This window comes from Neovison vison, chromosome 2, assembly GCF_020171115.1.
Source record: "Neovison vison isolate M4711 chromosome 2, ASM_NN_V1, whole genome shotgun sequence".
Classification (NCBI taxonomy): Eukaryota; Metazoa; Chordata; class Mammalia; order Carnivora; family Mustelidae; genus Neogale; species Neogale vison.
The window spans coordinates 36,908,827-36,922,602 of NC_058092.1; the positions used below are offsets into that span (position 1 = coordinate 36,908,827).

General features: G+C 46.5%; 2 protein-coding genes across 4 annotated transcripts in view; one reads left to right on the forward strand and one right to left on the reverse strand.

Moving 5' to 3' along the window:
• Positions 1-7,824, reverse strand: part of ATPAF1 (ATP synthase mitochondrial F1 complex assembly factor 1) — a 30,834-nt gene extending 23,010 nt beyond the window's left edge. For both annotated transcript variants that reach the window (XM_044238166.1, XM_044238165.1), the window contains exons 1-3: positions 7,505-7,824; positions 4,363-4,471; positions 597-647 (exon numbers count right to left, since the gene is read on the reverse strand). In XM_044238166.1, the coding sequence (XP_044094101.1) occupies positions 597-647; positions 4,363-4,471; positions 7,505-7,824 (480 nt within the window). The remainder of the gene's footprint in view (positions 1-596; positions 648-4,362; positions 4,472-7,504) is intronic.
• Positions 7,825-11,071: 3,247 nt separating this feature from the next.
• TEX38 (testis expressed 38) lies at positions 11,072-13,331 on the forward strand. 2 transcript variants are annotated; one of them, XM_044238168.1, is made up of 2 exons: positions 11,072-11,103; positions 12,739-13,331. In XM_044238168.1, the coding sequence occupies exon 2, from the start codon at positions 12,864-12,866 to the stop codon at positions 13,329-13,331; it is 468 nt and encodes a 155-aa protein (XP_044094103.1). In that variant the 5' UTR covers positions 11,072-11,103; positions 12,739-12,863. The 2 variants fall into 2 exon arrangements, with proteins under 2 accessions (XP_044094103.1, XP_044094102.1); XM_044238167.1 differs by lacking the exon at positions 11,072-11,103 and adding an exon at positions 12,054-12,105.
• Positions 13,332-13,776: the final 445 nt, after the last annotated feature.

Genomic DNA, 13,776 nt, shown 5'->3' on the forward strand with positions numbered 1-13,776 from the left:
AATGAGAAAACAAAAGGCAATTAACATCCACAATTAAAAAAATAAAACAGTTTAGCTACCTGTAAGCCTTGTGGGAAGCGACAGATTGGGACAGTGGAGCCTATCTTCAGTAAGTACAGAGTGTGTATAACAAAACCTGCATGCTCAGAGAAGTGAACCCCTAAGCCCAGGCAGGTTTTCATAGTCCTATTGCTGGGGAGTATATATAAGTACTTTCCAAATGCTTTACCCTCACTGAGGAGCACTGCAGCATTTTGCAGCTGGTAAGAAGAGAAAATCTGGTTGTCACCTTTAACTGCAATTCTACTGGGGTGGCTCCTTATTTGCAAATTAAATGAGTAAACATACTTTGATTTTTAAAAACTACTTCCTATAGAAAGAAAGCATATGCCTAGGATTTCCTTCATATTTCCTCTAGCACCCCCAGGACCCACACTATGCCAGAGATTATATCAAGGACATAAAAAGTCACAGAAATATTTTTCATCTCCACAGTTGGAAAAAAATCACAAAATCACTGAACCACAGTAAATATGTTCAAATCTGCAGTTATAGATATTCCATATGACTTCATACTTAGATCTTTAGAAACCTACCTTGCCCTTAGTGAATCCTCTGCTCACAGGATGTTTCCCTAGGGCATCTGTCTGAAATACATGATGAGACAGGATATTTATCTATACACCTTACTCATAAGAAAAAGACCATCATGCTGGGTGAGGTGCACAATATCTCATTTAGTAATCTGACACTTAAAAACTCACTTTTCTCCATTCTATATAGTAACTGTAAACACTGTTCTATGAGTTATCGTTTGGAAACAGCTTTTCTATGACTAAGCTTTTGAGATAGAGAGATGAGAAAAGACTTGTTAGTAACTACCATCTTCCAGTACGTAGAGTCCATTCTGTACCTGCCACTACGGATAATGAGGGATTCCTTCCCAGAATGAGGCCTGCTTGGGTTTCCTGTGCTCTGCTCTCTGATCTGCTCCACAGCAAGCCACAAGGAGGTGAGCAATGGAAAATTGTATTTTCGAAGGCTGTTTCTCATCTGTGACACACTTCTGATGGCAGACATCCTTACCAGACTAGTCTTTCCAGCACTCACTCTTAATATCCCTCTATTAAATTAGTGATTATTTCTCTAGTCCACTATCACTGATAAAGGCCACGGCCAGGAAATCCTATTATGAGATTGCTGATAAAAGGGATATGTTGTTCTAAGTCTTTCGCTCAATTTCTCAGTTCAAGTCCATGCCTTTCAGGAGGAGTACAATCTACACCTGGGATTCCGAGGCTGAGAAACACTGTCTGCATAAAATCTTGTCTTTTGTTACTCTGTGCCTCAAGGAATGCAAACCTTTAATAAATGATGCCCACAGAACCAGTACCAACAAATTAGGCCAAAGTCTGGTGTAGAAAAATCTGTTGGATATACTATTGTCTTTTTGGTCATACCCCTATATAGTGGCAGCATCCTAATGTAGTCTTTTCCTCACTCATGAACTTTCCAGAAAAAGAGAACTGATTTCCTTTTCATACCACTCACCTTCAGTTGCACTGTGAAAACAAAACAAATGAAACCCTCCATTTGCACAGCTGCCTTCACCTTTTAATCACCAAGCCCGGTATATTCTTTTCCCACAGTGTCCCTCCAATCCATTCTTTATTTCCATTTGTACTTTCAGAAATAACAAATTTAAGCTCCAAGTATAAGCTTATTGTATTTTATTTTAAATTAAGACATTACTTAAGAGAAACCATTATTTTATGTATCAGAAAATGATGCCAACCAAAAATGGCATAATACTTTCATATCACCTCAATTTTAAGACAGTTCTGGAGATGTTGAAATGCAAAAAAAAAAAAGTGGGTTTTAGAACCAATGAAATATGGTAATTAAAATTATAGTTGAAGGTATGTGCCAAAAGCCTTAAGAACACTTAATAAAGCATTTATCCTTTTTAAAAATTTTATTTACTTATTAGAGAATGCATAAGCAGGGGGAGTGCCAGAGGGAGAGGGAGAAGCAGACTCCCCACTGAGCAGGAAGCCTGACCTGGGGCTCAATCCTGGGACTCTGGGATTAAGACCTGAGCCAAAAGTGTCTCAGACGCTTTAACCAACTAGCTACCCAGCGTCCCTTAATAAAACATTTAAATGGGTACTTTTCTACTTCCATGTAGATGCTCTGGAAATCCGTGTGGACAACTCTTCTGTTATCACAATAGTTCACTGGATGAGGACATTTGTATTTGTGAGCGGGTAAGCAGTGCCAGGAGCTGCAATCTTGTAAAGGAATTGCATACAGTGAAGAATTTTCCCTTACTCTGCACTTTTCAGTGTCTAGCCAGATGTCCTCATAAGTGAAAAACCTTTTTATAATTACCTGGGTCTAGACTCTAACCTCTGTTTTGCTTTTCCTTTTTCTAGGGTGTTAAAAAACACCCTAGTTTTTTAGAAACACAACTACTATATAACTTAAAAGATTGCATATTGTGAAATCTCATGAGGATCACTGATAACACCGCTCACAGTTTGGGAGTTTTGAAAAGTAGTGACACAATACCCCTAAACCAGTCAGCATTTGCTGCTTACGTATTCATGGTGATTTCACACACAGGTAAGAGCCTCTGATGACTGCATTAATTGTGTTCAAGAATTTATATACTAAAGTTCACTCATAAAAATTTCATTTATATTACTCAATCATTGTAGAAATTTCATATCATCTACCAAGTAAGTATTTTATTTAAAAGTTCCTTCCTTGGGACCTCTGGGTGTCTCAGTGGGTTAAGCATCTGACTCTTGGTTTCAGCTCAGGTCATGACCTATGGGTTGTGAAATCGAGCCATGCATGAGTCCTACATCAGGGCTCCATGCTCAGCAGGGAATCTGCTTAAAGATTCTCTCTCTCTGCCCTTCCCTCCATTCTCACCTGTGCTCAATCATGCACACTCTCTTGCACACTCAGGCACACTCTCTCTCCAATAAATAAATCTTTAAAAAAAGTTTTTGAGGTGCCAGGATGGCTCAGGTCGTTAAGTATCTGACTTTGGCTCAGGTCATTATCTTGTGGTCCTGGCATCAAGCCCTGTGTCAGGTTGGGGGGGAATGTTGGGTCTCACGTGGTAGGGTGCCAATGACTCAGAACAAAGAAAAGGCTTTGTGAGTGGAGTCATAAGCCCCTTTATCTAGCTAAATAAGAAAGACAGTAAGTCATTATTTACCAAAGAGTTGCCATAATTTAAGGTAAATCTTGACTTACATTTGCATCTTATAATCATGAAAGTGAATTTCTATGCCTGTTTACAAAAGAGGGCAAAGAGCTTTCCCATGTCATATTCCAAATCTATAATACAGTAATATTCCAAGAGCTACTGATTTGTAACCTTGGCACTGTAAGTGTTTACCATAGGAAATTACGTTTCTTAAAATATTTGTAATAGAGACTTGTTTGCTCACATAAGGTTATAAACTATGTTTGTGATAGGAGGTTGAATTTGCTCCCCAACCTTATAATGATTAACCCAGTGACTTGCTTTTATTCTCATGAACTCAACCAGTAATTAAAAGACTGAGTGGATTCTCTTAAAATTTAGAATACTCAAGGCAAAAAAGTTACTGTCCAAATTAAATAAGCATCTTTCATTCTAAAACACAATGCAGAATCCCAATTTTCCACTGTATGTTATTTCAGGCCCAAACAGCCCACACCTGGATTATTGTATATCCTTCCTGGTTTCAGCCTTTCCCACTCCAATCTGTTCTATGTACCACCCTAAGTTAGTACTTTTCAAATCACAGGTTGTGAAATCAACCTGGATTTGGCTGGGATTGTGGCGAAAGTTTTTTTTAAAAGAAAAAAGAAGTGCACTGGATGTAGTAAAAATAAGCATTGCTTTGTAAAAGCTCTGCTTCAGTTACAATCACACACATGTATACACTGAACTGCAGTGTAAAATAGATTTCTTACTGCAGATCACTGTTTGAAAAGCACTGTATTAGATTTCAACATGCTTCCCCCCAGCTTTGATTCTTGTTTAGGGTGAGTAGCTATTACGCACTTTTCTCTCTGGAGCTCCAGAGCCCCCTTGCCATGTGTGCTTTGCCTTAACCATTCTACCACATCCGCCAGGAGCATGGACTGTCATTCTCATCCCTCTGTACCTCTACCATGACCACAGTACTTTGCCAGAAAAAGGAGGATACCATTTATGGTTGGAGACTGAGCTGTGTAGAGAGAGGCTACATTCAGTTCATCCAGCTGACCCATCAGTGAGCCCACTCCCAAGATAGGGTTGGGAATGGGGGTGTGGCACACTGGGGAGCCAATACCACAAAGAGGAGCAGGTCTTACCTTCTGTTCTACACATTTGATAAAGTCACCTTGCCTGGAGTGCCCCACTGGCTGCTTCCGAAACTCAATGCGCTTTTCCAGTCGGGATTCAAAAGCAGCTGGGTCAGACCTGATCAAAGGTAAACCAAAAGTGAAAACATTTGGGACTTTTTGAATTTAGAAATAACAAAGGATCATGTTGCACTTCCAGAGAGAGAGGACACAAGCATTCAAAGGCAGAAGGATTTGCCTATAAATCAAGAAAGTGGAAAAATAAATCCAGTTATTTAATTATTGTTAACCTTCAAGGGGCCTGTGTAACATTCTTGTCCTGCAGGTTACTTCTTAGAAGATGTAAACCTTGGTCCCTCGGGTACTAATACTCTGGGTACTTGGAATTCAAATCCTCAAGACGGGAAGGGCACTCTGAAATCATCTCGCTTGGTCATTCTACTCAGGCAGAAATCCAGTAGCTAGCCGGTGTCAAGCTTTTACATGAACACATCTAGCTCTGGACATCTTCTTCTGCCCATGCAAAGGTTAAACATCTGTTTATTCAGATGCAGGTAATTTAGAGGCATTTTGTAGGAAAAGATTTAGCACCTGAGTTTCTCCCTGACTCTCTCTCCAAAGAACTGGCTCCTGCAAATGAAACATCAGAACTGGTCCTTTGTGTCAAAACGAAGCTGGTCTTCCGGCCCGAAGTCCAGGTTGGGGCTGCCATCCTTGTTAAGAATTCTTCAGGCTGTGTAGCCAACGATGTGATATTTGGCACTGTACACTTTGGTGAAGACATCATACAGGGATTACAGCTCCTGGGCCATGAGACCTGTAGTGTCATAGGTGCAGTCTGCAGGATCCAAGGACATCCTGATCACTTTTCTGGTGGAGTGATTCCTGATCAAGGCATTATATGGGGCCCCTCTTTCATAAAAATGAGTTCCAGAAGTGACATTAAAAATTATGCCCTTCATGCCATTACATGGGCAGATCTCCTTCCTTCCCTCCACAGCAGGCCAGCAACTCAGTGCAGAGTCACTCCAGGGGTCCTGTCCTGTGGGGTGTGGCACCTGCTGGGGCTGTAAATGCCAGGACCAGGGTTAGTGCTGCAAGTATCCACAGTCAAACCTGGGCTGCCATGGTTGAGTGGATAGAGAGTGAGGGGTGGCCTAGGCACTCGACTCTGCATTCCCACCTTGGACATCTTTTATTATTAAAATGTTCTGAGCTTAAATCTATTCATCTATATCTTTCACACTCAAGAACAAGAAAAAATGTCTAATCCCTTTTATCTGAGTACTTGAAAATTGCTATTATGACAGCCCTGAAAGTTTTCTGTAAGTTAAATTTCCTTAGTTCTTTTGGCCCTTCTTCATACTATTTCCTCACTATAAACCTGCTCTTTGGACACCCTCCAATTTGTCCACACTCTAGATATAGTGGGCCTGCAGCTAGATCAAATATTCCCAATTCACCAATGCAAAGTGTGATGCAAAAATCCAGATACTGGGCTGAAGGGGTGAAGAGGGCATACAGCCTTGTCCTGCTACTGGCTCACACCAAACTTGTGGCTGGTGCTCCAAGGGCCCAGGTTTTAGTGAATGTAGAGAGACTGACAGATGCTACAGTATGAAAACCCTGTGTAGAACACTAAGGAATATGGACATTATCTAGAGTCACTGAGGGTGCTTTGGGATGCTCACTCTTTGAGACAGCAGCATGTGTAAATATTGATGGGAATGATCTGGTGGGGAAGGAGAATAAAACCAGCCATTCATTGGTTCATGAGTAGGAATGAGTGGGAACTGTGACGTATCAGAGTATAAGTAGACAACTCTCCTAAGATGTAGCCTGTGAAAGGGATCAATGAGAAAAGGCTGGAGGGGAATGTAGGTCAACGAAAGGTTTTTAAGGAAGAGAAATCCTTGGGGCACCTGGGTGGCTCAGTGGGTTGAGCCTCTGCCTTTGGCTCAGGTTATGATCTCAGGGTCCTGGGCTCGAGCCCCACATCAGACTCTTTGCTCAGCGGGGAGCCTGCTTCCCCATCTCCCTCTGCCTACTTGTGATCTCTAGATCTCTGTCAAATAAATAAGTAAAATCTTAAAAAAAAAAAAAAAAGAAAGAGAAATCCTTGAGTATATTTGAATGTTGCTGGAAAGAGGGCAAAAATATTCATTCCTTTATTCTGTCAGTTTTTTCAAAAAGGGAGGAAGGTCACCACAGCAGCAGTGAGACGGACTGGGGTGGAAGAGGGGAAGACTAGCTAGAGGATGACTGCAAGAGTCCAGAAGATGATGAAGAAGTACATTCAGGCCATGGAAGTAAAGATGAGACAGAACTCAAGGAAGTTACAGTATGCAGTTTTTGGTTTCCTTTCTAAGACAACTGCTTGCCTACCCTGCCAGATTCTCTTCAAAGCCACTCTAATTTTCACCTTTCATTTTCTTCACCTCTTTCCACTTTAACTCTTAAGTCCCTCTTTTGGTCCCCTTGCACCCACCTCAAGCCTCTTGATCTCCAAGTCCTTTCATCTGGAAGCTGAGGGGTAGTGTTAGAAACCCTGGATTCCAGATCAGATGAATCCCAAGGAGCTCTGTGTGACCTCTGGCAGGTCTTTGCTGCGGATTCTGTTTCTCCCTCTCAATGAGAGGGTTCAATGGATGATCTGCGACTCCATTAGTTTTTGATGCCTTGCTCTCTCCCCCAGCCTCCTTTCCTTGTATTCAGGGCTGTAGCTAGAAGCTTAGGAACCCGAGCTCTAGGCCAGGCCTCAGTGACTCAATATGTGACCCTGAGCAAGTCAAGTCCCTTCTCTAGAAGGCTCTATGTTCCCATTTCTATAATCAGGGCAGGTCTCTAGGAACCGTCTACCTCATTAAGGCTGACGCAGGACTCCACCTCAGCGTTTTGAGAACTAGAGCACAGACAACTCGGGGAAGAGCCAGGACTTTGCGGAGACTCTCGTTTCTGGGACTAGCTGTGTGATGTTAGGAAGTCATCCTGCTTCTCTGAGCCCACAGACAGACACACCACCCATAGAGTGCGGACAGTAACCGAGCCTGCTTCGCAAGACTGTTCTAAGCACTGAAGGCGTGGGGTCCACCAGAAACACGGGTCGCGCGCCGCCCCTCCCCGCCCGCCGCCGGCCGGCCGGGGTCCGCACCTGCGCAGCTGCTGGATCTTGTCTCGGTAGCGGTCGTAGAAGGGATTGGCTTCGAGCTCCGCTCCGACCCCGCTGCCGTCGGCGCCCCCCGCGGGGCCGCCCGAGCCGCGGCGCACCGGGAACACGCGCAGCTGCGCGGGGGACACGAGCCCCAGGCCTAGGGCGCGGGTGCGCACGGCGCACAGCCCCCGGTACAGACCAGCCACCTGCAACACTGCCGGGCCCGTACCACCTACCGCCGCCACGGCAGCCATGGCCGCCCCCGCCTCCTCCTCCCCCGGCGCGTTGGCCTCAGCCCGCGGCCAGCGCGCCTGCTCCATCGCGCTGCGGGTCCGCCGCGCCCCTGCTCCCGCACCGAGGTTCCGCGCGCTCAAGGTTCCGGGCCCCCAGAGGCGGGGAGGCGGGGGCTCAGGGCTCGCAACTCCGCCACCCGCTCGGCGGGCAGCTCGGGGTGCCACCGCTTGTCTCCTCCCCTCCCCCGCCCCAAGTTTGCCCGGCTCCACGCCCTACCGCTCGGATCCAGCAGCCTCCGCGCTCCCTCTCCTCCAGAAAGCCGCTCGGATTTGCTGCCTTGCAGATTCTCTTCGCGCTCGCCGGCAGTAGTTGTCTGTCCTTCAGCATCCAAGCTCCTTTCCTCAACTATAATCACAGTAGCAGCTTCTCTTTCCTGGGTGTTTCTTTGTGCAGGAAACTATCTGCTTCATATCCTGTGAGGCAGGCCTTTTCTGTTTTTTACAGATGCAGAAACTGAGGCTGAGAGTCATTGAGAGACTTGCCCAAGTTCTACCCAAGGACTGAACTCTTTGCAAGATGCCAGCTGCCTCCAAAGCCTTGTCTCCCTCTGCCTCTTGACACCTACCTTGAACTTGAGCCAAACCCCTCCAGAGAGACACCTGTGTCTGTCTCTAACAAGTATTGATTTGGGCTGTTTTTGATCCTTGTAATGCTCTTTTTTTCCCTCTCTGTTGACCCAATACCACCATCTTCTTCATCCCTTTGAACCAAGTGGGAGTTCCTGGGGTCAGACACAGTGACATCAACATCTCTGTATCTCACTTTCTCCCAGGACAGGGCCAGGCCTGGAGCAAGCCCACTACAATGGCATGATCAGTTTACCTTTTCGGAAGTCCTTCCTGTCTGGGTCTTACCTGGTAGAAACCCCTCATGAATGGTGGACTCCTCCGGGGCAGGAACAGAGTGCCTTCAGCTTTTCCCAGTCCAGCCTGCACTCACAGAGATTGGCCCTAGGCCCTGGCCTGTGCTAGTAGTAGTGTGCTGGACTCGAGATTAGTAAGTCCTTCGAGTGTGCTGACCTAGACCTGCCTCAGGACCCTTGTACTGGCTGATGATCCCTCTGCTGGGATCTGCATGTGGTGGCCTCATCATTGATGGCTCAGTTCATAGGTTGGCACCTCAAAGGAACTTTTCTTGATCCATGCTTTCCCTTTATATTCTTTATCCCATTACCTCATTTTATTTTCTTCATAGTCGTTATGACATAGTAGTTATGATTATTTATTTCCTTGATTACTACTAATTCATGAATCTTACATTCTAGAAGGATGAAAGACAAAAAACGAAACAGCTAACTCTTGAACAGCATCAGTTTGAGTCGCAGGGGTCCACTTACACGTGGATTTTTTACAACACTGTAAATGTGTTTTCTCTTGTGATTTCCTTAACATTTTTTCTTTTCTCTAGCTTACTTCATTTGTAAGAATACTTATTTTATTGTAAGAATATGACATATGGGGGCAACTGGGTGGCTCTGTCGGTTGAGCTCCAACTCTTGATTTTGGCTCAGGCCATGATCTCAGGTTCACCCTCTACCCCATGCTCAGCATGCAGTCTGAGTCTCTTGCCCTCTGCCCCTCCCCCCCGCTTGTGCGCATGGGCTCTCTCAAAATAAATTAAAAAAAAAAGAGTAGAGTATATTATATAATACACATACAAAATAGGTGTTAATCAACAGCTTGTGTTATTGGTAAGGTTTCTGGTCAAAAGTAGGCTATTAGTTAAGTTTGGGAGAGTCAAAAGTTGCACATGGATTTTCAGCTGTGCAGGGATCATAGTCCCTAATCCGCTTGTTGTTCCAGGGTCAATTGTAAGGTTAGGTGATGATATAAGCTATGCAGGAAAACAAAGCAGGTTAAGAGAGAGAGAAAGAAAGGAGATAAGGGGATGCTTGAGCAGAATGCGGATGGAAATGAGGGAATCATCTGTCTGGCTATCTGGGAGAAGGGCCTTCCAGACTGAGGACACAGCAAGCGCATAGGCCTTGATGCAGGAGCATGCTTGTCCTGCTTGTGGGATAGCAAGGAGGTTCTTACGTGAAGAGGTATGGGGAGGGGCCTTTAGAGCACTCTGGGCCATGTAGACCTTGGTTAAGGACTTTGGTTTTTATTCTAAGTAAGTTGGAAAGTCACTGTAGGCTTTGAGCAGAGAAGTAACATGCTCTACTTTTATTTTTTTAATTTACTTTTTTAAAGGATCATTCTGGCTGCTAGCAAAATACAGAACGTGGAGGGAGGCAGGGGCAAGGATGGAAGCTCTCCCAAAGGTGACCAATTTGTCCTAGTTTACCTGACTTCCCTGGTTTTAGCATCAAAAATCCTATGTCCTGGAAACCTCCTCAGTTCCAGGCAAAGTGGGATGGCTGGTCACCCTATGGGGAGACCAGTACTCCAAGTGGTGGAGGGTGATGGGTAGAATGCAGTGATAGTGATGGGAAAGGAGTCACGTTCTGGATGCGTGTTGAAGGTAAGACCTAATGATTGTGGAAAGGAGTGAATGTGGCTATGAGGAACTGAAAGGAGTCAAGGTTGACTTACAGGCTTTTGTCCTGAACAACTGGAAGGACAAAGTTGCCATTTACAGACGGAGAAGGCTGAGATAGGTTTTGGAGGATGGCTGATCGGGAGTTTGGTTTGGGGTGTGTTCCTTTGAGATAACTTAATAGACTTAATCCCCTTAATGGTAGGCCTGTCGGCCAGGCTGTTCGGTGAAGGAGTCCAAAGTCTGGAGGAGCAGTTTGGGCTGGAGATAGAAAGTATGAGTTGTCAGTGCTTGTGTAATATTTAAAGCCATGAGTCTGGAGGTGATCACTGACAGAATGAGTGTAGACAGAGGGTGGAGGATCCAGTCTTGGGGCATGCTGGCATTTGGAAATCAGGGAAAAGAGAGATCAGCAGAGAGACTGAAAAGCAGGAGCCAGTGAGCTAAGAGAGCTGAGCTTAAGCGGAACCTGGAGGGAAATCAGCGCTGAATAGTGCCCTGAGTCCTATGCTGGGGGACTAGAAAGGAGGAAGTAATTAAGTGGTCCCACTAGCTGGGCTAGGCCCAGGGGTGCAACTTCAGGGAGGGGGACTTGGGCTTCATTAAGGTGAGGCTTTCTAACTGAGCTGCCCCAGGAGGCGTGGCAAGTCTCCAACTCGGGTGAGTCCGAGCGATGCTGACTGCTGACTGCTAGGTAGGGGACATCTACCTCCAGGGCTCAAGCATCTGACAGGAACTGCCCTTTGAACTGGAGATGATGGGATTCGGGGAAGCCAACAGAAATGACTGTGACAGAGTTGGGGGACTGAGCTGGGCCTTGAAGGGTAAGTAGGTATTCAGTCCGGGGGAAGTGGGGAGGGACTCCTGGGTGGAGGAGCAGTGCGAGCAGAACTCCAGAGATGTGAAGAGGCCTAGAGTCTGGCCTGGTCAGAAGGCAAGGTATGTGAAGGATAGGGAGGATGATGAAGCTGGAAAGAGGTGTAGGGCTGGATGGTGGGGTGTTCCTACAGGGCCTGATGCCCAGGAAACAATCTGAAGGAAGATAACTAAACAAAAGAGAGATTGTAAGAGCCAAGGATGGAGGCACTGATCACTTAGTGTCCTGGAGCAGGTTTTCTCCTGCAACTTGGTAATAGAAGTCTTGAAGGCAGGGCGCCTGGGTGGCTCAGTTGGTTAAGCATCTGCCTTTGGCTCAGGTCATGATCTCAGGGGCCTTGGATAGAGCCCCACATCAGGCTCCTTGCTCAATGGGGAGGCTGTTTCTCCCTCTACCTGCCACTCCCTGTTTGTGCTCTCAAATAAAATCTTTTTTTTTTTTTTTTTAACTCTCTCAAATAAAATCTTAAAAAAAAAAAAGGTCCCGAAGGCAAGGCTGCCCAAAGTTGTGTGTGCTCCCTGCCCCATTCCTCCACTGGTGACAGGTAACCATCAATTGTTTCTTGAAGCCCAGAAACATGGATAGACCCCTGAAACACCTGGGGGCTCTTTCCTGGGGGCTTCTCTGTGGACTCATCATAAGAGGTGGAGGGCAGACCGTTCAGTGGGTGGGTCATTCTCCAGCAGTAGAGACACACTAGGCCTATGAGACATCATTGGATAGAGTCCCTTGCTTCCATTAACCCAAGACTTCACAATCCCTGCCCCTAGAATGTTTACTGCTCAGAATCCAGTGACCTCACCTTTAGGGAACAATGGGACTAAGTATTCCAGGGCCTTCTATTGGCAGGGCAGATGGGTAGGTGAGCTCCCTCTCCCCAGAGCTATCAGCTGGGTACCAAGGCTTGACCTTATGGATTCCCAGCAGGAGGACCTGAGCCTCCCTGGTGGTAAATGCCCTTTTAGTCCCTGCCTCTTGCCTTGTGCCCTTAGCAAGGGACAGACACTCAGGGAAGAGCTTTTACATGGATTGGGGGGGGTAGCCCGTATGGGGGAGTGCTAAGCAGATAAGATCTACTTTCCTCTAGAAAACTAGGGATTGAGGGCAGAGATTATGTTTCTCTACTGAACCGGGGGGTGGGGAGGGGTGCGGGATACAATGAATACCCTAGAGCCATCACAGTTGAATGGGTAAGGGGTATGGTGGAATGGGATGGGACATTGGTGTTCCCCATCACCTCTAGACTTACTTCCTTGATGGGCTTTGCCTTTAGTAAGTCTTCTACATCAGATGGATTAGATGGGTCCAGGGTTGGGAACAGGAGGCTTGACCAAGTCTGGGCCGGTCATGCCCCCTCTAGACCTAGCTTTCTTAATCTATAAAGGGCTAACAGTGGCCTGAAATCATAGCATTGACTGAATAAGAGAATGATAAGACAAGCCAATGAGGAGGGAAGGGAGGAATGGAGAGAGTGGTTGAGTGGATGGGATAACTGATGACTGGGTTAGGGAGAGGAATAAGAAATAGCTCAGGCTCCAAGTTAGAGTTTTCAGCCCACTTGCCTTTTTCTTTCTTGCCTTAGTGTGGGTCTCACTGTACTTCGGCTTCCTGGGGCTGTGTTCTGTTGTAACCGGTGGCTGCATTCTCTTTCTGCACTGGAGGAAGAACTTGCGGCGGGAAGAGCGTGCCCAGGAGTGGGTGGAGGTGATGAGAGCTGCCACATTCACCTACAGCCCACTGTTGTACTGGATCAACAAGCGTCGACATTATGGCATGAACACAGCCATTAACACAGGCCCTCCCCCTACTGTCACCAAGACTGAGACTGAGGTCCAGAATGCAGATCCTCTGTGGGAGCTGGACATCCCTGAGAGCAGGAGCTCTGCTGCCCAAGACAGCAGCCCCAAGGTGGAGGTCCCCACCCTGCTACAACCTCCGCTGCAGCCCCTACCTTCCCCCATGCTGCCGTCCCACACCAGTGACCCCATTCCGATTCCCGTCTTTCAGGAGGTACCCTTTGCTCCTTCCCTGTGCAACCTGCCCCCAATGCTGAACCACTCAGTCTCCTACCCTTTGGACACCTGTCCTGAGAGGAATGTCCACTTCCATTCCCTCCCCACTATGGCCCATGGAGACCACTGCTTCAGTACCAAGCCTCTTGCTTCAGAATTATAGTCTCCTCTCCAGGGTGGGAGCTGGAGGGACCGGGGGCGGGGCAGGAAAATACAGCTAATCCCAGGGAGGTGGTCTTGACACAGAGGCCAGAGCCCATCTGGATGTCACATTATGAAAGACTGAAAAAAGCCCAAGGCTCCCTTGTGTCTCATTTGTCCTTAGGAAGGCAATGTCCTTTTCCTGTTTGATGGGGGCACTTTGCAAAACAGCTGAAGGTCGTAAATGGGAACTGGAGGGTTGGCTGTGGGGAGAGACACCAAATCAGTACACATGAGTTTACCATTCCTCTGTTCAGTATTTAAGACCAAAAACGTATGCCAGACTGTGGGCCAGGTATCCAGTGGTACTACTGTTCTGTGGGACATTAAGCACAGCTGCCACAAGAGTGAGAGCTGCTGGGGGTGCATGAGCGATGGCAATTCACAGTGGCCGTGTCACATGTAAA